The sequence below is a fragment of the Haliotis rubra genome, unplaced genomic scaffold (assembly GCF_003918875.1).
Source record: "Haliotis rubra isolate DU_JTF1 unplaced genomic scaffold, ASM391887v1 Scf211, whole genome shotgun sequence".
Classification (NCBI taxonomy): domain Eukaryota; kingdom Metazoa; phylum Mollusca; class Gastropoda; order Lepetellida; family Haliotidae; genus Haliotis; species Haliotis rubra.
In genome coordinates, this window is record NW_025766126.1 from 1,427,660 (window position 1) to 1,454,959 (window position 27,300).

Genomic DNA, 27,300 nt, shown 5'->3' on the forward strand with positions numbered 1-27,300 from the left:
AGCTACAAACAAGATTCATAAGTCCATTCACATCATTTTTCTGATTAAGTAAACTTATTACTGCCTACAGAGAGTGGTCCAACATGTTTTTCTCAATGACAAGTGACCATTGGTGTCACTGTTCAAAGCCTGCTACAGAGAGAGGACACACAGAAATGGGCCAACATGTTTTTTAGTGTGACGGTGAACAGTTTTTCTCAATGACAAGTGACCATTGGTGTCAGGACTCTCACCAGTGATAGGACTGTTCAAAGTGAGCGAGTTGGGTTTTACGCTGCTTTTAGCAATATTCCAGCAATATCATGATGGGGGACACCAGAAATGGGCTTAACACATTGTACCCATGTGGGGAATTGAACCTGGGCCTTTAGTGTGACGAGTGAAAGCTTTAACCACTAGGCTACCCCACCACCCCTGTTCACAGTGATACGGAGACTACCCACTACAGGCTGAGTGGGAAGTCGTCACACGATATTATCATAAATGCATAACTTGATCTCATCACGACATGGCTGGAGAAGTGCTGATGTGATGCTACATTGTAATTCACTCACACTTTGATTCAGGTTAGTGAAAACATAACATGATATAATATATTGTAGCCTACTGAGCTACAATATTGTTATTCAGCTGGGAAATATCAAAGTTTGAAACTGGTATGGAAAGCCTGCTGAAATGGCTGGCGGAATGTTTGATTTCTGAATACAGGGATGTACTATTACTTCTGATGCATTACATCGTCCTTTGTCACTTATTCTGCAAGTGACAGAAACATGTTTGATATTGGTCTGGTCCCTTGTCAATAGTTCTGCAAGTGACAGAAACATGTTTGATATTGTTATGGTCCCTTTTCAATAGTTCTGCAAGTGACAGAAACATGTTTGATATTGATATGGTACCATGTCATTAGTTCTGCAAGTGACAGAAACATGTTTGATATTGATATGGTCCTTTGTCACTTATTCTGCAAGTGGCAGAAACATGTTTGATATTGTTATGGTCCCTTTTCAATAGTTCTGCAAGTGACAGAAACATGTTTGATATTGATATGGTACCATGTCATTAGTTCTGCAAGTGACAGAAACATGTTTGATATTGATATGGTCCTTTGTCACTTATTCTGCAAGTGGCAGAAACATGTTTGATATTGATATGGTACCATGTTATTAGTTCTGCAAGTGACAGAAACATGTTTGATATTGTTATGGACCCTTTTCAATAGTTCTGCAAGTGACAGAAACATGTTTGATATTGCTATGGTACCATGTCACTAGTTCTGAAAGTGACAGAAACATGGTTGATATTGTTATGGTACCATGTCACTAGATGTTTGATAGGCATTTAGAAGTTGGTAGAGTAATACAACACACTTGATATGGATGTGCAACTTCTTTATTATTTACACACGACGTTTCTGGGCTAATATTTGCCCCTAATATTTGCCCCTTCATCAGGTGATTGAGACAGAAACATGTTTGATATTGTTATGGATTCACCTGATGAAGGGGCAAGTATTAGCCCAGAAACGTCGTGTGTAAATAATAAAGAAGTTGCACATCCATATCAAGTGTGTTGTATTACCATGTCACTAGCTATAGATAGTTCTGCAAGGGGCAGAAACATGATTGATATTGCTATGGTACCATGTCATTAGTTCTGAGAGTGACAGAAACATGTTTAATATTGCTATGGTACCATGTCATTAGGTCTGCAAGTGACAGAAACATGTTTGATATTGTTATGGTCCCTTGTCAATAGGTCTGCAAGTGACAGAAACATGTTTGATATTGCCATGGTCCCATGTCATTAGTTCTGCAAGTGACAGAAACATGTTTGATATTGTTATGGTCAAATGTCATTAGTTCTGCAATTGACAGAAACATGTTTGATATTGCCATGGTACCATGTCATTAGTTCTGCAAGTGACAGAAACATGTTTGATATTGTTATGGTCCCTTGTCAATAGGTCTGCAAGTGACAGAAACATGTTTGATATTGCCATGGTCCCATGTCATTAGCTCTGCAAGTGACAGAAACATGTTTGATATTGTTATGGTACCATGTCATTAGTTCTGCAATTGACAGAAACATGTTTGATATTGCCATGGTACCATGTCATTAGTTCTGCAATTGACAGAAACATGTTTGATATTGCCATGGTACCATGTCATTAGTTCTGCAATTGACAGAAACATGTTTGATATTGTTATGGTCCCATGTCATTAGTTCTGCAAGTGACAGAAACATGTTTGATATTGTTATAGACCCTTGTCAATAGTTCTGCAAGTGACAGAAACATGTTTGATATTGTTATGGTGCCTTGTCAATAGTTCTGCAAGTGACAGAAACATATTTTATATTGCTATGGTACCATGTCACAAGTTCTGCAAGTGGCAGAAACATGTTTGATATTGCTATGGTACCATGTCACTAGTTCTGCAAGTGACAGAAACATGTTTGATATTGCTATGGTACCATGTCACTAGTTCTGCAAGTGACAGAAACATGTTTGATATTGTTATGGTCCCTTGTCAATAGGTCTGCAGTTCCTCAGTCATTCAGTGAATCAGGTTTTATCCTGCTTTTAGAAATATTCCAGCAATATCACTGCCGGGGAAACCAGAAAAGTGCTTCCCACACAGTACCCATGTGGGAAAACGAACCCAGGTCTTCGGCATGACAAGCAAACACTTTAACCACTAGGCTACCCCTGCTATGAGTCATCAGAGCTGCATTGTAAGGTATGTCAGCATCCTATGATCACAGACTCGCATTCCATGTTTGTCCAGATCATTATTCTTTGCTTGTGAGTACCTCCCATCATCAAAGTGACAAACGGCTGAGACCTGAGTCACTTCAAGATTTCGAGCAGTAAAATCTGACCCACTGTGGAAATACTGCTCAAAGCGACATAAAAAGTGAATCATTCCTACCTTCAGTCAAGGACACCAGTGGTGTATATATAACATGTTAAAGTGTCACATCAATACCCAAGTCTCCCCACCTTCCTCAACATTCTATGAAGCTGAAAACAGTCAACACACTCCATGTCACCCTGTCGAGGCGTCCTTGACCTTGTTTTGGCTGATAGTGGCCACTGTCCAACAAGTGGACATTACAGTCTCGCCATCAATCAGGTTATATCCTGGTTCCTTTGTTGACAAGTCCATATACATTCAGAAACATCCTGCAGTTAAGATCCTTGGTCCTAGATCCAATGACATCACAGTGGTGACAATATTATCCACAGATACCAGGAAGACGTGTCCAGTGAACATGGTGTTCCTCCCATCCCTGCTAGGGAGACTGGTGTCTACACAACCCGTACACACCATGGTGGGCTCATCTACCACACTGTGCCAGCATAGTGACATTCCTCACATCAACTTTGACACACCTGTCACTCACACCAGTGATATAAGCATGGTTTATGAGAAATAATCCCACATGACTCGGGAAAATAACCTGAAATATTCACCAGCCAAAGCCATGATATCATATAAGGCGCCCCTAAAATATTACAAAATGTGAAATCCTAAATGTACAAACCACCCACCTTAAAAACAAGCCTCAAATTCTACAGTATCCAAGACACTGCTAACATTAGATAAACTGATTCAGTCAAAAATAGGGTAATGACCTTTTATTTATCCATTCAGGGCACATTCAACTTTGCACTACGAGGACATATTAATGCAGCAGCTGTTATCTTTAATATTCCGTCAGTATTTTTAAAATTATCTTTTTTAATATGTCTCATTGTGCAGTTGCATGAAGCTGCATGAGTGAGTTTAGTTTTATGCAGCTTTTAGCAATATTCCAGCAATATCATGTGGGGGACACCAGAAATGGCCTTCACACATTTTGTCCATATGGGGAATCAAACCCGGGTCTTCAACATGATGAGCAAATGCTTTAACCACTAGGCTACCCCACTGCCCCGAAGGTGCATGAAGGTGCATGACTGACTGACTGACTGAGTTTGGTTTTACACCGCTTTTAGCAATATTCCAGCAACATCACGGCGGAGGACACTAGAAATGGGCTTCACACAATGTCCCCATGTGGGGATTCGAACCCGGGTCTTCGGCGTGACGAGCCAACGCTTTAACCACTAGGCTACCCCACAGCCCCGAAGGTGCATGAACTCACCTGTAATCACTCAGTGCAAGATGGGTTGGTTGGTTGGTTATCTAACACTGCACTCAGCAATATCACAGCTATATGGCGGTGGTCTCTTAATAATCAAGCCTGAACCAGACAATCCAGTGATCAATAGCATGAGCATCGTTCTACACAATTGGGATACAATGACATCAGCCAAGTCAGCAAGCCTGACCACCCGATCCTGTTAAGTCACCTCTTATGACAAGCATGGGTTACTGAAGACACATTCTAACCCGGATCTTCACGGGTCTGTGCAAGGTGGATCTACAGATCGCTGTTACTGCATTTACAGATAAACATGATGTCAAGTAAACACTCCCTGTACAGTTTCTGAGGATCATATGGTCACTAGTACCCAACACTAGCTTGTTTGTCCGTTTATTGTTTAATGCTTCCCTCTAGCATATAACAGACATTGGGCTGACACAACTGAGTATTGACTCGACGATCCAGTGATTGACATTAATCCCCACAAATGGTGACATGCAATCACCCAGAATCTGACCACATCCATTAGTTTCCTCTTACTAGTGTAGACTGCTGTGGACCTACAGTCTAACCTCTAACCCAGAGTCCCCATTGGTTTCCAGACCCGACTGAATTCGAAAGGTCTTTGTATTGGATGCAATAACAGACGCAATCCTGTCCCACTGTTTCCTGAATGCCCCAATCTCTCCGTTGTCGGAAACGAATCATCAACCATTCCAATTTACTACATCAGGTGACAGTTGTCCAAAGCAGTACAACTTTGAAATAAAAATTCCTATATCGAATGTAATAATAATAAGTCATGAACACTTTCAGTTTTAGGACCTTGACTTTCCATCTAAGCCATGAACAGTTTCATAAAATTGCCTCAAAAATTACACACGACATTGCATATACATTTTTGAGGACGTCTGCCAGAGCCTTGACCTTCCATGGCCTTGACCTTTCATGTCATACTGTACGATAGATGGTGGTTGTTTTGGTTGTAGTTGTGTCACAAATATGAAGATTCCATCTCATACTAACAATATGTGACCCATGAAGATGCGGGTCAGAACTGGTTTTCATCAACCCATGCTTGTAAGAGGCGACTAACGGGATCGGGTGGTCAGGCTTGCTGATCTGGTTGATGAACGTCACCTTATTCCACTGATTTAGATCGATGCTCATGATGTCAGCTCCTGGATTGTCTGATCCAGACGTGATTATTTACATTTGCCATCTTATAGCTGAGATACTGCTGAAGACTAAACAACAACAAAACCAAAAAAACAATACTTACTGAATGAAATTAATTCACAAATTAACTTCAAAGCAATCTTGCAAACTGACAAAATCCTGACTCATACGTTCGAGTTAGTATTTAAAGACTGCTATTTTCCCACAGGTTATAATTGTCCTATTTCTGTATCAGTTTTCGATATGACTAAAAAAGAAAACACATTCTGGAACATTCAAGCTCCGATATTCCACTTTCAAATGACAAGACGATACTGATACAAGGATCACATGCACTCACGTTCTAGTGACTTCCTGATACATAAAACATCTCCGTACATCTGTACTGTTATGTTGTAATGCGAAGTACAACATTAAATCTCATGTACCATCTGTCCTTTCTTACTCCACACAAAAACAAGCACACTTTGAAGCAATTGACATTGCCTGTTTCCTCGAGTTAAAATAATATGCTAACATTTACATGCATAGAAGCTTTCATTTCCTTCACAAATAACATCCGATGATAAAACAGGGCTATCCCTTCAACATCCCCCTTCATCAATGGCTTCCTTCATTCCATACTGTCAGCCACAGAAACCAAAACTCAGCAATTGAGGATGATTTTTATCAGGATTAAGTCATCCATTAAAGCTAAACAGGGTTAAGCAAGCATAACCACACAACAGAAGTGTGTTTTGTGTAAAACGTACTCTTATAACAATCAAAGGATAGGAAGATACCACCTGTTTAGTGAGTTTCGTTTTTCACCACACCAAGAATGGGCTTCACATATTGTATACCCAGTTTGGGAAATGAACCTGTTTATTCAGGAGTGAGTGAGTGAATTTAGTTTTATGCCTCACTCAACAATATTCCAGCAATGTTTCAACCAAGTCAGCAAGCCTGACCAGCCGATCCCATTAGTCACCTCTTACGACAAGCATGGGTTACTGAAGACCAATTCTAAACTTGATCTTCACAGGTTATTCAGGAGTGGCACGTCAATGCTGTAATATAACCACTGGCTCAATGATCACATCTTGAAAGCACTCTACACTGGTAACAAATAGGAAGACAACAGACATGGTAGCTGCTGTGCTTGACCCCCTGGGTGAGTGAGTGAGTGAGTGAGTGAGTGAGTGAGTTGGGTTCAGTTTAATGTTACTTTGAACAGTATCCCAGTTAAATTGCAGTGTGTTGGCTTAATATGGGATGAAATTCTGAATAATGTAAGTTTAAAGCCACTGTGAGCAGTATTTCAAGTATTTCCTATACTAGGCAAGTCAACTGTGATGCAATTAGAGATGGAAACTAGGTAATCTGGCTTCAGCCATACAATCCTAAGATCCTACTATAACAAAGGGATGCAACTGTGCACAGCAAACTTCAAACCTGGGCCACCATGTTTAGAGTGAGTGAATTTAGTTTTACGCTGCTTTTAGCAATATTCCAGCAATATCACAGCAGGGGACACTAAAATTGAGCGAAACATTATGACCATGTGGGGAATTGAACCCAGGTCTTCCATGTGACGAGCGAATGCTTTAACCACTAGGCTACCCCACCATGTTTAGAATATAGCCACCGACAAACTACATTCTCAGAGATTTGTTTTGTTCTTGTGTTTTTAGAATGAAAGTTGTTCTGAGTTCTTATGTTTACATGTTTCTCCCTGAAAGCAGACATAAATCGCTGTCAAGTTGGACAGTGGTAATGGCATCCACAGTTAACTTTGTTGTGGCCTAATGATGACGATGATGCATGCAGCTTGTCAGTCCCCGGCCACATTGGGAGGGTGGTTGGTAGCTGAATCATCAGCCCTATACATATAAACTGAACATATTTTGACTCATTAAGTGTACTGACAGTCATTACTGGGTGTGGGTTGTTTTACGACAGGAAGTTGTTGATGGTCTTCCATGTCTACAGCAACAGTGATTCAGTTTGGTGGTGGTGAATATGACACCTTTATACACAAATTCTTCTCGATGATGCTCCAGGCTCCCAGAGTCGTTACCAGATGAAAACAGATGTTAGTTTGGAACTTGCATGCAAATTAAAAAATAAACAAAACTTGCACAAGTCAAAGAGAGTTTGGAGTTTCTAGTTGTTTTTGTTGTACCACCAACATTTCCTGATCTGCTAAATGTTCTTTTTCAACCTCCGGAGAAGTTCATTTATAATGCGTCATTTCATCGCAAAGCTCAAGGGGCAAGATTGCTATTACCCTAGTCAATGGATCTTGTGCCATGTATTTTCAGTTCCAGTTTAATGCGAAGAATACAGCCCAAACTGCCTAATGAGGCACTAATAAGTCAACATCACCATCTCATCCTACCGGGTACCCAGTCACTGCTGGCTGACCAGAGGCATTTAAGTTTGGTACAGAATGCAATCCAACTACTCTCCAAAACCTCCATTGCTAGATCCCAACAGTACACAGAGCCATGTACACGTCTTTCCACCCACCTTCCAATGTTTGATTTTTAGTGTACAGGACATTTGTTCCATAACCCCACTGTTGAAAATATACCCCCACTTTAAAATAACACAGTTCTTCAATATCCAAGGGAGATTCAGATCCATTATAACATACCCCAAAGGAAAACAACATGGACACAAAGTAGCAGACAAAATATCAAATGTCATCAATGAACTGCATCAGAAGCTTGAGACTTACTGGGATACAGAACCAGCAGATCCTGTTTGTGGTTGCTATTCCCACACAGGTGACGTACAGAAGGTTGTATAAGTTCACGAGACAAGTTCACGAGACAGGTTCAATGCTTTTGCATTATTTCCAGACTTCTATCTTCGTATTTTTCGATACAAGATTTCATGACAGTAAATTTGTTTGAAATATTTACAACACCCTTACTCTAATATATTTGGAACAGGTAGTGTACCATACCAACTGGCGAAGTTAAAGGTTATGACATCTGTATGAAGAATTTATTAAAGAAAGAAACGGTTCATGAACAACATGGCTCACCTTGATAATTCCTTGGCACTGCAAGTCTTCGCAATCAGCAGCAGACCTGTATTCCAGGAACTTGCCACCATCACTCTTACCATGATGGAGAATGAAAGTGAGGTTGGTGCCAACTGCAACCGACACCTCGAAGGTGATGGTGATGTTGACGAAGGCTGCGATGGCGTTGAGGTTGCTGTAGGCCTCCGGGATGCAGGACGGGAGATAGTCCGAGTCGTTCAAAGGAACAATCTGAAGGTCTTGGGGTTTAGGAAGCACAACTGTCACCACAAAAGACCGCGTCAAGGATGAGATAGAATTACTGGCTGTGACCTCTGAAATAAAACGCACACAAATTCATTACGGTTACATCGTCTGGCAGTCTGCATGTAAAAAGTCTGTATATACAAGTCTCTGGTTGTAGCCCTTGGCAATGTAAAGAGACGTAAGTGCTTACATGTGTTATGTTAAACTTAGGTATGTTCAAACGATGAATTTAAGTCAATCTTGAAATTCAACAAAAAGTAGACCATGCTTTCAAACGACAGAAAAATCGTGTATATTGGATTGGGATATCACTGGAAATACTCCTACATCTGGAACAAGATATCAACTATTTCATATGATGCAAGAATTCATCCAAAATGCTCTTAATCCCATTTCCAATGTTTTGTACTTTGAGCAAGATATTAATGGTTTTACAGCATTAATAATGCCCTCCTTTGTTCTTGGTGGTAAATGTCATCCAAAATTCTCCTCATCAGAATTCATAAATGTTATGCTTGATGTAATGTATATGCATCACTCATCCAGGGGCAAGAGACATTGTAAGTATAATTGTTGAATTCTGTAACAACAGCTCATCAGCAGAGTGTTCATGATGTTACTCCATATTATCAATATCTTGTAACTCATGTATGACTCGAGGGGCGGTGGGGTAGCCTAGTGGTTAAAGCGTCCGCTCATCACATCGAAGACCCGGGTTTGATTCCCCGCATGGGTACAATGTGTGAAGCTTATTTCTGGTGTCCCCTGCCATGATATTGCAAGAATATTGCTATATGCAGCGTAAAACAATACTCACTCATGTATGAGTATCTGAAACAACAAATACTCCGTGAGAGCTGATGATTTTGATCTGATAGGTTTCCAGCAGGTACATGCACCAAGCATTTTGAAACAATCATTTTCATCCACAAAACACCATGACAGGTAACCTTAGGCACTTGGTGAACAAGTGAAAAACTGTATCTATATCTTCCACCAATCATTTTGTCCACAATATATCAACTGCAAGTAATTCCATTATAGTTCACTGGGAGCCAAGCAATACTTGTTGTGTTTATAATCTGTTACACTGCAAAATTAGGCCACACCCACAAGTAGCTAATAATAGAAAGGGTGAGGCTCATTCTGCATTTTTGTGTTGGACTTTGTCACTTATTTCATATTGTTGTCTACAAATGTTTGTGTGGTAAGATTAAAGATACATTCTGTGAATATTGATGAATTAAAACATAAGAAAGTGGTGAGTGAGTGAGTAAGAGTGAGTTTTAGTTTCACAAAAGCTTTTAGCAATATTAAAGCAAAATCGGTCCCAAGTCTTCGACATGACGAGCGGACGCTCCCCCACTTCCCTGATGTATAAGAAAAGAAAAGGTGGATTTACAGTTTGCATACCTGTCTTTATGTTTATACCACCGTATATAAGAAAATGATTACAGTCATTTCTTAATTGATTGAACATTTTGTCACATCACAGTAACTTATTTTACAGCTGAATAGACCCGACAGACCATGGGTTGATAGTGTGAGCAATGGCCATGTTATCAGATACTGTGCTGCCCGAGGAACCACACCCTCTAACCACCCTGACCTCACGGGACACCTCAATCTGCAAGCACAGACTACTGGGCCCCGTTCCACAAAGCGATCGTAGCGCTAAGATGATCGTAACTCCCATACTTTAACATAGACTTACGACAGTCGTAGCGCTACGATCGCTTTGAGGAACAGGGCCCTTGACATATGTTCTGCATCAGACCCGCCATGGAGTGAGTGAGTGAGTTTAGGTTTACGCCACACTCAGCAATATTCCAGCTATATGGCGGCAGTCTGTAAAAATTCATGTCTGGACCAGACAATGCAGTGATCAACAGCATGAGCATCGATCTACGCAATTGGGAACCGATGACATGTCTCAACCAAGTCAGCGAGCCTGACTACCCGATCCCGTTAGTCGCCCCTTACGACAAGCATAGGCTACTGTAGATCAATTCTAACCCAGATCTTCATGGGTCACCCATCATGGAATTGATGAGTCAAAATTTTAGAAATGTAAAAGCAATTCACACACAAAAAATTCTTACTTATATCCTGGAGAAGATTAAAACAATTCATGATACACAAGGCATGTTATGTTTTTATTTCTATCCTCCCCCAATCAGTTTAGTCTTAGGGGATTAACATCGACTCTGGGGTTCCCCACCCTTTCTCAAACATAAGAAGCAGGACCTCTTCAAAGAGAGGGCAGAAATTAATCGTTGCCAAATCCACCCCAGGGCACCCCCAAAGATGTTTAGCCAGGCACTCTGGAATTAAGTGTGACAACAAAAAACTTTTGATCCATGTCCTAACAAAGTGAAAATCATTTCACCATGAGCTACACAAATTTTGCCCTATCCTTATCACAGAGTTTGATAAGACCGTATTCAATTCTGAATCCAAAGATTATTTTGTGAAACATGCAGTTCATTAGGCCTTTTGGTATGTTCATCCTTGGAAACATGTTTCTCAAGCATAGATGTGACAGGGTAATTTGTTAAAACATATGATATTTAGAAGCCATTAGGTACTCTAACATGAATGATTTCAAATCCTGAAACATGACTGATATTGAATACATGACACGTTTTCTCGATAACAACTTCTTTTTTAGTCTTTACACGACATTTCAGAGCTAATTCATTCACCTGATGAAGGAGCAAGAATAAGCTCTGAAACGTCATGTAAAGAATAAAAAAGAACTTGATATCCATAAAACGTGTCATGTATTCATGTTCGCCCAACTTCTAAATGCCTTTTAAAAACTACATGACTGATATTGTGAAGAACCAAAGTTAATGAGACCATGCTGAATGGGATCTCATATATACCGGTCCCTCCTGGATCCTGCAGTTCTGCGGTTGCAGGATAAATCGCGGAATCCTTTTGATGCAGAAAAAAATCTGGTCCACGGAAAATGCATTTTCATGCAGAGTACCTGCAGAATTTGCCGTTTATCTGCCGCGGAATTTACTTATTTTGAAAGATGAATGAAAGTTGACTATCAACCGAAATGAAAAGTAGGTGTAAATGGCAAAAGTATGATTGGTTACACAAAAATGAACTGAGACATTTGATATAATGATATTTTCAAAATATTCACTAATAAAGATGATTTATTCAATATTATCTTCAGCACCTTACAATAACATTATTTCAATTTGACACTGCAATTATGTTCTCAAAATTAATCTTTTTGAAGATTGATATTGCATTAATTTGGTGTGCGTGTGTGTGTGTGCGTGTGTGTGTGTGTTTCAATTTTTAACTGCAGAATGCTTGCAGAATTTTGAAAAATTGGATGCAGAATTTACTGATATTTGCTGGGGAATTCTAAAAAATTTGCCGGAGAATCCAGGAGGGACTGATATACTGCTCCAACAGGTGACGCTATCGCTTGGTCCCAGACTGGGGAAGAGGTAGGGGTACTACAAGGAGGTACTAAGTCCTTGTTTATTATCAACACAGACAAACAGAATGTTGTAATCCTAACCGACGAGAGCCAAGAGTTAGGATGACAGATACAAGATCAAGAGTCTGTCTTTGATAGGCGTACACAGCCGACATCAAAAGGGGCACAGTGAGCTGAGAAGCCATGGAGTAGAACTCAAGATGGTTGTGCCTGCAGGCAAACATTAGACAGGAAACACATCCTCAAACATCTCGCTCCCTTGCTGAACTTGTTCATCAGGATGTGGGAGCATTTTAAATATTTGGCTTCTATCATGCAGAGGTAAAGATGAAACATGACATGTGAAACCTCCATGGTTTATGTTAGCTGTATGTGGACGTATCACATTTTCGTGTGATACACAGTTTCATCACAACAGCATCACTTGCTTTTTCTTCCGCAACATGTTGTGAACAAATTAATCTAAGCGATTCTGTCTACTATGTACATCTTAAAATTGTGATCAAGTAAAAATTAATCACCTTTTAAACTACTCATTCCTTCACTAAACATACCTCATTGGTTAAGGTTACAACTCAATACAGTGTATCAACCTTCTAGAAATCTTCGTTACTCTGACAAGTTCCTCCTTACGGTATCCCCCAATGAACCAAAATGTTTGGTGTCTGATTGTTTCATCACTCCGCTGAGGGGTAATGCAACTCTGCAACCCCAAACCTCAGATGCACCCCTTCATTAACTGCCTTTAACTCCTAACTAAAGATCCATCTCTTTCAGCAATAATGACATCTATCGATTGTGTGTTTGTATGCACTTCGAACATGCCCACATGGCACAGAGTTACAGTGACTTAAAGTGGCCTCATTATTGGTATTAATTATTACAACATTCAACTGCCAGTGGCATATTTAACATCTATTAAAGACTTCAATGTCCTGTGTAGATAACAGTTACTCTAAAGTTCCGGATACAGGACAATAGTGGAGACATGATGCCTAGTTTGTTTACAGGTGCAGAGATGTATCTTCCTTGAACACTGCAGGGACTGACTGACTGAGTTTGGTTTTATGCTGCTTTTAGCAATATTCCAGCAACATCACGGCGGGGGACACCAGAAATGGGCTTCACACATTGTACCTATGTGGGGAACACTGCAGGGAAGGAAACTATATCTATGTTAAGTCATACAACTAGGGTTGGCTAAAAAGATCAATAATGTGAAATATCGTTGATGGCAATCATTAATGATTATCAATATGAAAATTGTGTAATCATTACATTGTACCTGAACCAATGTGGTGAAATAATTTTATAATTTAGTCAGAGAATACCCAAAGTTAGATCTTTATTCATGGGCTGCTGCTAAAATATGTTCAGGATGGCATGTTGCTTGTAATCCAAGCCTACACATGTCACCACTCACAACTGATGTGAAATGGGTTGATATATTAAAGATTTTTTAGTCATTTTGCTCAAAGTTACTTCTCTGATCTTTTTTTTGATAATCGATCATAATTCATTTATCAATAATCGATCATAATTCATTTATCAATAATCGATCATAATTCATTTATCAATAATCGATCAGAATTCATTTATCAATAATCAATCATAATTCATTTATCAATAATCGATCAGAATTCATTTATCAATAATCGATCAGAATTCATTTATCAATGATCAATTTATCAATAAAGTTATAGCCAGTCCTACATACACCAGGATCAAGGTCCTCTGTGTGGTTGAAGCAGCTGCAGCAGGTATCTACACCTGGCTACCCCATTCTTTACAACATGGCACATACTAGAAAGGCTTTCTTATTTTAACTCACTAACTAATTCATTAAACTCATTCAAATGCCAACCATTCTACATTTAAATTCAACCTACATACTCAAAACCAATTCGCCCTTCAGTTTATCCACCTTTCAATCCTTTGACCTTCCATCTGTCTTTCAACCCTTCAACCATCTGCATTTCAATCGATTCACGTGTTGACTCACCAGCTTTCAACCCATTCACCTGTTGACTCATCTGCCTTTCAACCCATTCACCTGTTGACTCATCAGCCTTTCAACCCATTCACCTGTTGACTCATCAGCCTTTCAACCCATTCACCTGTTGACTCATCAGCCTTTCAACCCATTCACCTGTTGACTCATCAGCCTTTTAACCCATTCACCTGTTGACTCATCAGCCTTTCAACCTGTTTCACCTGTTGACTCATCAGCCTTTCAACTTCAATTCACCTGTTGACTCATCAGCCTTTCAACCCATTCACCTGTTGACTCATCAGCCTTTCAACCCATTCACCTGTTGACTCATCAGCCTTTCAACCCATTCACCTGTTGACTCATCAGCCTTTCAACCCATTCACCTGTTGACTCATCAGCCTTTCAACCCATTCACCTGTTGACTCATCAGCCTTTCAACCCATTCACCTGCTGATGAATCAGCATTTAAAAAATTAAGCTGTTGACCCGTCAGCCTCTCAATCCATTCACCTGTCAACAAATCAGCCTTTCAACCCATTCACCTGTTGACTCATCAGCCTTTCAACCCATTCACCTGTTGACCCATCAGCCTTTCAACCCATTCACCTGTTGACTCGTCAGCCTTTCAACCCATTCACCTGTCAACAAATCAGCCTTTCAACCCATTCACCTGTTGACTCATCAGCCTTTCAACCCATTCACCTGTTGACTCATCAGCTTTTCAACCAATTCACCTGTTGACTCAAATCAGCCTTTCAACCCATTCATCTGTTGACTCATCAGCCTTTCAACCCATTCACCTGTTGACTCATCAGCCTTTCAACCCATTCACCTGTTGACAAATCAGCCTTTCAACCCATTCACCTGTTGACTCATCAGCCTTTCAACCCATTCACCTGTTGACCCATCAGCCTTTCAACCCATTCACCTGTTGACTCGTCAGCCTTTCAACCCATTCACCTGTCAACAAATCAGCCTTTCAACCCATTCACCTGTTGACTCATCAGCCTTTCAACCCATTCACCTGTTGACTCATGGCTTTTCAACCAATTCACCTGTTCGCAAATCAGCCTTTCAATATATTCATCTGTCAACAAATCAGCCTTTCAACCCATTCATCTGTTGACTCGTCAGCCTTTCAACCCATTCACCTGTTGACTTGTCAGCCTTTCAACCCATTCATCTGTTGACTCATCAGCCTTTCAACCCTTTCACCTGTTGACTCATTGGCCTTTCAACCCATTCATCTGTTGACTCATCAGCCATTTAACCCATTCACCTGTCCGCAAATCAGCCTTTCAACCCATTCACTTGTTGAGTCATCAACCTTTTCAACCCATTCATCTGTTGACTCATCAGCCTTTCAACCCATTCTCCTGTTCACAAATCAACCTTTCAATCCTTCACCTGTTCACAAATCAGCCTTTCAATACATTCACCTGTTCACAAATCAGCCTTTCAATACATTCACCTATTCACAAATCAGCCTTTCAATACATTCACCTATTCACAAATCAGCCTTTCAATACATTCACCTATTCACAAATCAGCCTTTCAATACATTCACCTGTTCACAAATCAGCCTTTTTCAATACATTCACCTATTCACAAATCAGCCTTTCAATACATTCACCTATTCACAAATCAGCCTTTCAATACATTCACCTGTTCACAAATCAGCCTTTCAATACATTCACCTGTTCACAAATCAGCCTTTCAATACATTCACCTGTTCACAAATCAGCCTTTCAACACATTAACCTGTTCACAAATCAGCCTTTCAATACATTCACCTGTTCACAAATCAGCCTTTCAATACATTACACCCATTCATCTTTCAATGATCCAACCTTCAACCAACCCATATTTCTCCCAATAATGCCATAACCATCTCCATATTATCTAACCATGTTGATTTTTGTCTTTACTAATGATGAAAGTATCCAAATAATAACCAGGTCACTTGAAAAGCTGCAAACCTACATATCCCATTTTTAGACGCTAATCTTGCTTGGTTGAAGTAGTTGCAGCACGTAGCCAAGTACACCCCGACTCCCCAGCCGGGTGTGCAAACATGGCCAATCTGGGCCACTTGACTGGACCACTGATAACGCCAGAACACAACAGCAGATATTTTATTGTCGGTAAGGTTAAGATCTGTGTCAATAACAGAGAGCAGAGGCACTGACAGCCATCATAAACTCTGAACCAGTCCAGGACTTGAGAGATTGGATATTTCTTGATGCATGTATTCTTTGTCACTCATACCCTTTACCTGATTCCATATGATATTATCCACACTGATTGTTGACAAGTGTGACAATTTTGAGGTCGTCTCTGTCAAGATCATTGTCAATAGTCTGGTTATGACACATTTTTTCAGGTCAATTGCAAGTGATGAGATACTGTGAACATATGAGGGAGGACACTTCACATCTTGAGGGGCTGACAAGAGATACCTTTCTGTTTGTCAACATACCAGTTTCTAGTGAGTGAGTGAGTTTGGTTTTAGGCCGCTTTTAGCAATATTCCAGCAATATCACAGCGGGGGACACCAGAAATGGGCTTCACACATTGTACCCATGTGGGAAATCGAACCCAGGTTTCAGCATGACGAGCGGACACTTTAACCACTAGGCTACCCTTCCACCCCTATCAGTTTCTATCTGATCCCTTTTAACAGTAACTACCTGTGTCCAAGTGCTGTACTCAAAACACAGCCAATAATGTAGGAAGTGGTTTTATGCCACAGTCATGACTATTCCAGCTATTGTAAATACTTGAGTCCGGACCATATAATGCCTTTACACTTACTATAAACCAAAGAGTCAAAGATTTACTCAAAGAAGTCTGATCTGTATTTTGATATGGTTAATTTAGACATTCAACACCTAAATCTTCACTTTTCAATGTAAAAGGTTGAAATGCTTCATGTATAACATTATATTTTTCTAAATATGTGTAAAGTATATATAACAAGAAATAACTCAGGCACATAGTTCAGTTGCCAAAACTGCAATTGATCAAGTTCACTGCTAAAGGGAAAGAATTTGACGACAGGGTCACTCAAGGTGTATTATAATAACTACCTTGTTCCCCCTCTATGATCCTCAAAATGAGATAGCATTTCATGAAGTGATTTATATAAGACAAAACTTTGATTAACCAAAACCAAATTCCAAGCTGAAGTCCACCAGATATATCTGCCACTGTAGCACTAATCCGCCCTTATCATGTTGGTGGGCAAAAAAAAAGTAGGCTTCAAACAATGTAGTGGACACCGGAAATAGGCTTCAAACAATGTAGTGGACGCTACAAACAGGCTTCAAACAGTGTGATAGACACCAGAACTAGGCTTCAAACAATGAGGTGGACACCAAAAATAGGCTTAAAAAATTAAGTGGATGCTAGAAACAGGCTTCAAACAGTGTGATAGACACTAGAACGAGGCTTCAAACAATGAGGTGGACACCAAAAATAGGCTTAAAAAAAATTAAGTGGATGCTAGAAACAGGCTTCAAACAGTGTGATAGGCACCAGAACTTACCGCTACTAAGGCTTCAAACAATGAGGTGGACACCAAATATAGGCTTCAAAAAATGAAGTGGATGCTAGAAACAGGCTTCAAACAGTGTGATAGACACTAGAACGAGGCTTCAAACAATGAGGTGGACACCAAAAATAGGCTTAAAAAAATGAAGTGGATGCTAGAAACAGGCTTCAAACAGTGTGATAGACACTAGAACAAGGCTTCAAACAATGAGGTGGACACCGAAATAGGCTTAAAACAAATGAAGTGGATGCTAGAAACAGGCTTCAAACAGTGTGGTAAACACCAAAATAGGCTTCAAACAGTGTAGTGGATGCTACAAACAGTGTGATGGACACCAGAAATAGGCTTCAAACAATGTAGTGGACGCTACAAACAGGCTTCAAGCAGTGTGATAGACACCAGAAATAGGCTTCAAACAATGAGGTGGACACCAGAAATAGGCTGCAAACAATGTAGTGGATGCTACAAACAGTGTGATGGACACCAGAAATAGGCTTCAAACAATGTAGTGGACGCTACAAACAGGCTTCAAGCAGTGTGATAGACACCAGAACTAGGCTTCAAACAATGAGGTGGACACCAAAATAGGCTTCAAACAAGCATTGTCACTAAGGTGACATAATCCCCCGCACAAGTTATCAAATCAAACTTAAAAAGTAATGAAAGTGAAGGTCGTAATTTAAGATGAAGTTAAATGTAAACAAAAACATGACCAGTCAACCTCTCTTGATATCTTGCTCTGTAGTTGTTCAAACACACAAATATTTTCAAGACTCACTTTGACCTTGACATGAATGTCTTAGTGTATGAAATATGCAAAAATAGTAATAAAGAAATTGCTTATTGAAAAACATTCAAGGGAAGTCTTGAAAGTCTATGAAGAAAATCCAGTGAACTGTTCTTGAGATATCTCGCTGACAATCTTAACATGCAGTTTAAGATTTTGAAATCTTCAAAGTGTCACCATGACCTTGAAAATGAAGTGAAGGTCAACAAAATCGACTGGGGCTTGCACCTTCCCCAGATGAAGCTTGGTGTCAAATATGAAGAAAGTCCAGTGAATGGTTCTTGAGATATCTCGCTGACAATCTTTACATGTAGGTTATAATTTTTAAAGTGTCTCCATGACCTTGAAAATTAAGGGAAGGTCACCAAAATCGACTGGGCCCTGCGCCTTCCCTCGATGAAGCTTGATGTCAAATATGAAGAAATTCCAGTGAACAGTTCTTTCTTGAAATATGTCGCTGACAAGGGTAAAACGTTAAGTGACCTTGAAATGAAGGTCAAGGTCACCAAACCTGACTGGGTCCTTTCTTTTACTGTGATGAACCTAGGTACCAAATATGAATCCAATTCTTAAGATGCGTATGGACGTCGGAGCCTAATACTATATCCCCACATCGCGATTAACGCGCGGACAGGGGATAAAAATGAAGTGGATGCTAGAAACAGGCTTCAAACAGTGTGGTAGACACCAAAATAGGCTTCAAACAGTGTAGTGGATGCTACAAACAGGCTTCAAACAGTGTGATGGACACCAGAAATAGGCTTCAAACAATGTGGTGGACACCAGAATTAGGCTTCAAACAATATGGTGGACACCAAAATAGGCTTCAAACAATATGGTGGACACCAAAATAGGCTTCAAACAATGTAATTTACATCACAAATTGGCTTCAAACAGTGTACCAAAGAGGGAAACCCAGGCCTTCACTGCGTGATTGGCCAACACTTTAACTACAGGGAGCCTTGCCAGACAGAAATCAATATTCAGTTTTCAAAGATGCATCAAAGAATTAAATCAACAATACTTTCCTACTCAAAACCTACTTACTAATTACCTGAACAGAACATATCTGACGTATGTTGGAGAAGAAATAAAGTGTCTAATATTGTATGGAGTGCTAAAAACTCTATCTGTTGTTCTACTGAAATTAATATTATGCCACATCATACAATGCTTTTAAAGTTCACACGCTAAAATCAATTACATCAACCACATCTTGGTTTTCGGTTACAAGGGACATAGAACAAATTGAAACATGAAAACTTAACAGAGAGAAAACTTAATTGAAGCGAGTGAAAGCAAGTGGCAGGGCGATATGACAGGCGATTGATTTGATAATTCCTCCACTTCACAAAAACGATCAACATTAACTGTCGAATGGTGTTAATCATGACGATGAAAATTAAGTTGCGACAAAATCACTCTGATCGTGTCCATGAATAATTGGGCCGCGTGGGAAGCTGGTACATGGCGTTGGTTGGTTATAGACAAGTTTAACCAATCATGGCTGATATAGATGATAAATTAGGTTGTGTGATATTGATGCGGCGTCAATATCAGACAAGTGCTGTTTCAAAGATGAAAGCGTTCCTTTGATGTGGGATAAACCACAGTTTTCAAACTCCTACATATACTTGATATCAAAATTCAATACAGTGAACTTTTGTAAGAAGCATCATCAAAATGATAAAGATGCCTTTTACTACTTGCAGGAAAAACCTCAGAACATTCATCCCATTGTGGTCTTAACAGAACTGAGCTCTCACGCAACCAGAAGGCCAGACTAATATTTCTGCTTGGTTGACTGATCATCCATAGAGGTGTGACAATACAGAAATTTCACGATACGATACATATCGTGATATCTCGGAACCATACAATTCGATTCGATGCATACCACGATATGCTTTCTTTAGTTACTTTCTTTAAAAATCATATTTTATTAGCAAGACATTTTGACATAACCGTCAATATCTAATGAAAATTAACAATTTTAAGGTCAACAATACATATCACGATACTAAAAAACGTATCGATATATTTATTGTCAGATAAAGTATCACGATTATTGATAATACGATATATATCGTCACAGCTCTAATCAGCCAGTCATTTTTGTATACATTTTGGAGTCTTTTGTCTTTATAATCTGAACTAGGGAATAATGGCATCCCTAAACCGTTATCTCAAATACTACAGTCACATTGATACTATGAAACATGCTTCCGGAAAACAATCATCGAAAAGGTAATGCTATGCACAACAATTACTTATGTTTTGAAATAATAGAATCTCTATTTTTGTATTTTCCTCAAGTATTATCTGGGATAAAATCTTTTTGCTGTAAGACAAAACATAAAGATTTCTAAATCAGTTTTTGTCTCACATGGAGGGTAGAACATGTGTGGCAATGATATGTCATGGAAAACCAAGAATTATACCCCACTCTTCCAGAGTGTTAATTCTGAGAAATGATGAGGAAATGTAATGTCAATTAATTTAACAGGAAGTTGCTACGTTGTGCTACAGTCTAAACTAAAGAAATTGCAGTCTGATCACAGCACACCAATAACAGCTAAAGTTCAGTACAGCTGATTATCTTCAACACAGTTTCATCTTTACCACTAAATTCCTACAATATTTCTTAATCTAAATTCTAAATGCCATAGTTTATAGTGATTTCCTTTGTAGTGCTACACATTGAAACCAACATCAGGTCGTTGAGTCATCTGGTTTCTAAGAAGATAATGCTTTAACATTTTCCACAACTGAAGAAGTATTTTGTAACCATCCATGGTATGGTTTCAGCGCTCATGGATTTGGGGTTCCTTAAAACTTTTCAAACTTGAACTTCTACCAGTTACATGAAATCTGATCACCACTGAGCTGATATATATACTCACAGAAACAAATAAGGGAAAACATGAAAGTACAAGTGTTCCTTTATTTATTTCCAGATTTTCACCCACAGTGCAATATAAAGCATGACATAAACCCCCCAAAGATATAGCAACACATGCACCTTCGTGTGTTCCTTTATTTGTTTCTATGAGTATATATCAGATTCATTGACCTTGTGATGGTTTTATCACAGTGGACAATTTGCAAAAACCTCACTCATCTTTGTCCAGGTGAGCTAAAACTTCAAAAACAAACTATGAAATCTCTTTTTCAAAACCATACAGATTTTCTCCATAGTTACATAAAAATCTAATTGACACTCCCTTTCTTGGTAGATAACAAACTCTTACTCTAGAAATAAACACCTCCATTCCTGGTAGAGTGAAACTGAATCTTTACCAAGGGAGTACCATACCAGTTTTAACGCAAATACAAACTATTAAATCTTTCAAAACCATACAGATTTTCTCCATAGTTACATAAAAATCTAATTGACACTCCCTTTCTTGGTAGATCAAACTCTTATTCTAGATATAAAACCTCCCTTCCTGGTATAGTGAAACTGAATCTTTACCCAGGGTGTATCATACCAGTTTTAACACAAACAAAACGCAAATTGTAACAACAAAATCTGCTCGTTTGACACTAACCTCAGACCATGCGCACCTCAAGCCTTGCTGACCAGTTTGTACAAGCTTAATGAGACTGACTATGTGTTCAGAACACACATCAACTGTACAAGAGAACAATCTGCTAGCAACAAAGGAATTTCCTACATTGTCCAGAGAGCCAGTGTTTTCTAATCAGAGATAACAAGGAAGGCCCCGCCCCATCAGAGAAAGAGTCGGATCCCCTCTCAAACTCACTTCCTTGGATGACCAAATATCCTGGCATGTTTATTGAGATCTAAACAGCAAAAGTCGTGGAAAGGTTGCTGCCAATTTCTTCGAACCAGTGAGCATCATGCAAATGTGATAACCTAATCACCTCACAACCATCTCGCCGTCTCATTAACACGGGGGATCAGGGCAGGAACGTAATGGTCAGACTCGTTGTCAGGGAGAGACTGATGGTTATTTGTGCTCTAATGTGCTATAATATAATAAAACAGTCATTGTCGCCATTAGTCCTGTTCCAATTATTTAATACTTTACACAGCCTGTGTGTCAGGATTATAGCTGTCGTACTGTCAACTGACATGCCTTTTGTGAAGTTACTGCTTTGTTACAGCAACTATAACTATCCACATGACCGTAATATTTTTAGACGCACAAATATAGATTCATTAATTCATTAGGACCTAAGAATAGATGAGGTTCTGATTATCTGAATGACCATAAAATTATATATATTTGTACACGCCGTTAAATACATTCAGGAAAGATCAATTCTGTAATTAGAACAAATTATTCTGAATGCCACAGAAAACCAAGATGGCAGCCTGTGTTGTCATCATGGTGGAGCTCACATGTCAAATGTGATTGAATCACAAACTTTGGATTAATGACTACTGAATGTAGTCCATGGTTTCAAAAACAACATAAGAAAAAGAATAAAGACATGTCTACATACTTTATTGAAATTAAATTCTAACTTTGATGCCATATAATATTTCAGTCAAATTGTTTTAAGCAACAAGTGATGTCACTTCTGATGCAGAAAAACAGAAAATGATTATCAAAAAGCATATTTGGGCTATAAAAAGGTTTCTTTACAATGCATATGCATAGGCAGATATTCTTGATATCCCAGTGGCCAAAATGTCTACCTTGGTAACTCAACAATTCAGTCCCGGAATAAGTAGTTTCCCAATCCCAGTCTGAGCATTGCAGTAAATGTCATCCAGATACTGGCAATGCAGCGGGGCTCTGATAAGATTATGCCCAGACAAGAATGAAAGGATCAGTTCTGTAGCCCATGAAAACATCCTGGGTGAGCTCCACACACCACACACAGATAACACTACATGCCAGCCAGTGTTACAAATTAACAAGGATCACAGGCTCTGATAAACAGTTATCACTAACTATTTATAAGATCCATTTATGGCAATTAAGGACTAAGAAATACACACTTAATGCTTCTCTTCTTTTTTTTCAAAGTTCATGCAACAAACTCTTGATGAAAACACATTTTGTTCATCTGTTTCACAACCTACAAATATTTGTTCAAAGATGCAAATTCTAGTTCTACATATGACACAAGAACGAGAGTGAGTGAGTGAGTTTGGTTTTACGCCGCTTTTAGCAATATTTCAGGGGACACCAGAAATGGGCTTCACACACCACTACTAACTGACTGAGTGAGTTTGGTTTTACGCTTTTAGCAATATTCCAGCAACATCACGGCGGGGGAACCCAGGTCTTCGGCATGACGAGCCAACGCTTTAACCACTAGACTACCCCCAATCCTCTCACACACCACTAGGGCTACCCCCACTGCCCCCTCACACACCACTAGACTACCCCACTGCCCCCTCACACACCACTAGGCTACCCCACTGCCCCCTCACACACCACTAGACTACCCCACTGCCCCCTCACACACCACTAGGCTACCCCACTGCCCCTCACACACACCACTAGACTACCCCCACTGCCCCCTCACACACCACTAGGCTACCCCACTGCCCCCCTCACACACCACTAGGGCTACCCCACTGCCCCCTCACACACCACTAGGCTACCCCACTGCCCCCTCACACACCACTAGGCTACCCCACTGCCCCTCACACACACCACTAGGCTACCCCACTGCCCCCTCACACACCACTAGGCTACCCCACTGCCCCTCACACACCACTAGGGCTACCCCACTGCCCCCTCACACACCACTAGGGCTACCCCACTGCCCCTCACACACCACACACTAGGCTACCCCACTGCCCCCTCACACACCACTAGACTACCCCACTGCCCCCTCACACACCACTAGACTACCCCACTGTCCCCTCACACACCACTAGACTACCCCACTGCCCCCTCACACACCACTAGGCTACCCCACTGTCCCCTCACACACCACTAGGCTACCCCACTGTCCCCAGAAGAACAAGAACATGGTATTCAAAGGAGTAAAGGGACTACAAAATGACTCCCCTAGACTCCCTGGCCTCTACAGCTCTGTTTAATTACACCATAGCTCAATCTCTGTTATCACTAATCACAAAATTTCTCAGGTTCATTAGCTGGAAACCAACACCCAATGAAAATGACCCTTCTCAAAGAGACCTACGTTATATACAGAGCAACAAGGCTCTGTAGCTCACCTTATGTACTGACTTATAAAGGTACAATTATACTTTCAACCTTACTTCGATACAAATAGTTCAAATAATTTGGTGCAAAATATCCTGGGGGAAAGGAGAAAAGGCATTTCTAAAACTTTGTTAAGGACAATAAAGTTGAGTTAAAATAGTGGTGCAATGAACAAACGTGGATCTTCATTACATTTACACAAAGTTTAGAACCATATGTAAAACCATACTCACTCATTCACTCACTCACTCACTCACTCAGATGTGGAAAATGAAGGATGCAGCCTCATATGATCCACTCTTTCATGTATTTAATCAAATCAGAATAATGTCAGAAACTAACAGTTATATAGAAGGGTACTTTCCTGGTTATCAAAATCATAAAGTCTATGTACCATAATACAGGGTGAGTGGGTGAGTGGGTGAGTGAGTTTAGTTTTACACTGCTTTTAGCAATATTCCAGCAATAAAACGGCAGGGGACACCAGAAATGGGCTTCACACATTGTACCCATGTGGGTAATCAAACCCAGGTGTTCGGCATAACGAGTGAATACATCAACCAGTCAGCTACCCCAAAGCCCCGACTGAGTGAATGAGTGAGTGGGGCAATTAAACTCTTTGGTTAAACCACAAGCACTGGACAGGCCAGGAATCACAACTTTGCCTATCTAACTGCCACAGATGACATGGCATCCTGTACTCCTCCATATTCTGAAGAACAAAGACTAAGTTCCTCGGTTTGATGGAGACAGGCCACACACGGTGTTACTGTCCAGTGACTTTCAGGTCATAACCAGTGTCCACATTCCACATCAAAATTCCTCATAAGACAATAGTGTTGCTTAGATCTACAGGAGTCTTAATCCTGTGAGGCCTAAAACTATCTAATATACTACTTCCCTAAAATCGATCTCTATCTACAAGAGGCAATAGTAATATGCTGATAAGGAAGATGAATTACAGTTGTGAGATATTCTATATTGAAGGATATTGAGGTATTGCTTTCTATAAACCAGAGTAAGTGAATGAGTATATGATGTTTAATGTCACAATCAGTAATATTCCAGCAAATATCAGATCATTCCCCTGCATCAAATCAACCTCTCACTGGTGTTATACACCTGTAACCTGTATCACACACACAAGCATCTTGACCACTTTTTCCCCTGCTTTACACCAGGCACCTGTATCACACATACACACAAGCAACTTCCCCACCTTCTTATACCCTGCTTTACACCAGGCACCTGTATCACACACACAAGCAACTTCCCGCCTTCTTATACCCTGCTTTACACCAAGCACCTGTATAACACACACAAGCAACTTCCCCACCTTCTTATACCCTGCTTTACACCAGGCACCTGTATAACACACACAAGCAACTTCCCCACCTTCTTATACCCTGCTTTACACCAGGCACCTGTATCATACACACAAGCAACTTCCCCACCTTCTTATACCCTGCTTTACACCAGGCACCTGTATCACACACACAAGCAACTTCCCCACCTTCTTATACCCTGCTTTACACCAGGCACCTGTATCACACACACAAGCAACTTCCCCACCTTCTTATACCCTGCTTTACACCAGGCACCTGTATCACACACACAAAGCAACTTCCCCGCCTTCTTATACCCTGCTTTACACCAGGCACCTGTATCACACACACACAAGCAACTTCCCCACCTTCTTATACCCTGCTTTACACCAGGCACCTGTATAACACACACACACAAAGCAACTTCCCCTGCCTTCTTATACCCTGCTTTACACCAGGCACCTGTATAACACACACACACAAGCAACTTCCCCACCTTCTTATACCCTGCTTTACACCAGGCACCTGTATAACACACACACACACAAGCAACTTCCCAACCTTCTTATACCCTGCTTTACACCAGGCACCTGTATAACACACACACACAAGCACCTTCCCCACCTTCTTATACCCTGCTTTTACACCAGGCACCTGTATAACACACACACACAAGCACCTTCCCAACCTTCTTATACCCTGCTTTACACCAGGCACCTGTATAACACACACACACACAAGCAACTTCCCAACCTTCTTATACCCTGCTTTACACCAGGCACCTGTATAACACACACACACACAAGCAACTTCCCAACCTTCTTATACCCTGCTTTACACCAGGCACCTGTATAACACACACACACACAAGCAACTTCCCAACCTTCTTATACCCTGCTTTACACCAGGCACCTGTATAACACACACACACAAGCAACTTCCCCACCTTCTTATACCCTCTGCTTTACACCAGGCACCTGTATAACACACACACACAAGCAACTTCCCAACCTTCTTATACCCTGCTTTTACACTAGGCACCTGTATAACACACACACACACACAAGCAACTTTCCCACCTTCTTATTATACCCTGCTTTACACCAGGCACCTGTATAACACACACACACACAAGCAACTTCCTAACCTTCTTATACCCTGCTTTACACCAGGCACCTGTATAACACACACAAGCAACTTCCCCACCTTCTTATACCCTGCTTTACACCAGGCACCTGTATCACACACACAAGCAACTTCCCACCTTCTTATACCCTGCTTTTACACCAGGCACCTGTATCACACACACAAGCAACTTCCCCGCCTTCTTATACCCTGCTTTACACCAGGCACCTGTATAACACACACAAGCAACTTCCCCACCTTCTTATACCCTGCTTT

At 40.3% G+C, this 27,300-nt stretch overlaps 1 protein-coding gene across 3 annotated transcripts in view; it reads right to left on the reverse strand.

Annotated features, from left to right (window-relative positions):
• LOC124276701 (polycystin-1-like) overlaps window positions 1-27,300 on the reverse strand; it is a 159,965-nt gene that overhangs the window by 76,956 nt on the left and 55,709 nt on the right. For all 3 annotated transcript variants that reach the window (XM_046712348.1, XM_046712347.1, XM_046712346.1), the window contains exon 6: window positions 8,369-8,682. In XM_046712348.1, the coding sequence (XP_046568304.1) occupies window positions 8,369-8,682 (314 nt within the window). The remainder of the gene's footprint in view (window positions 1-8,368; window positions 8,683-27,300) is intronic.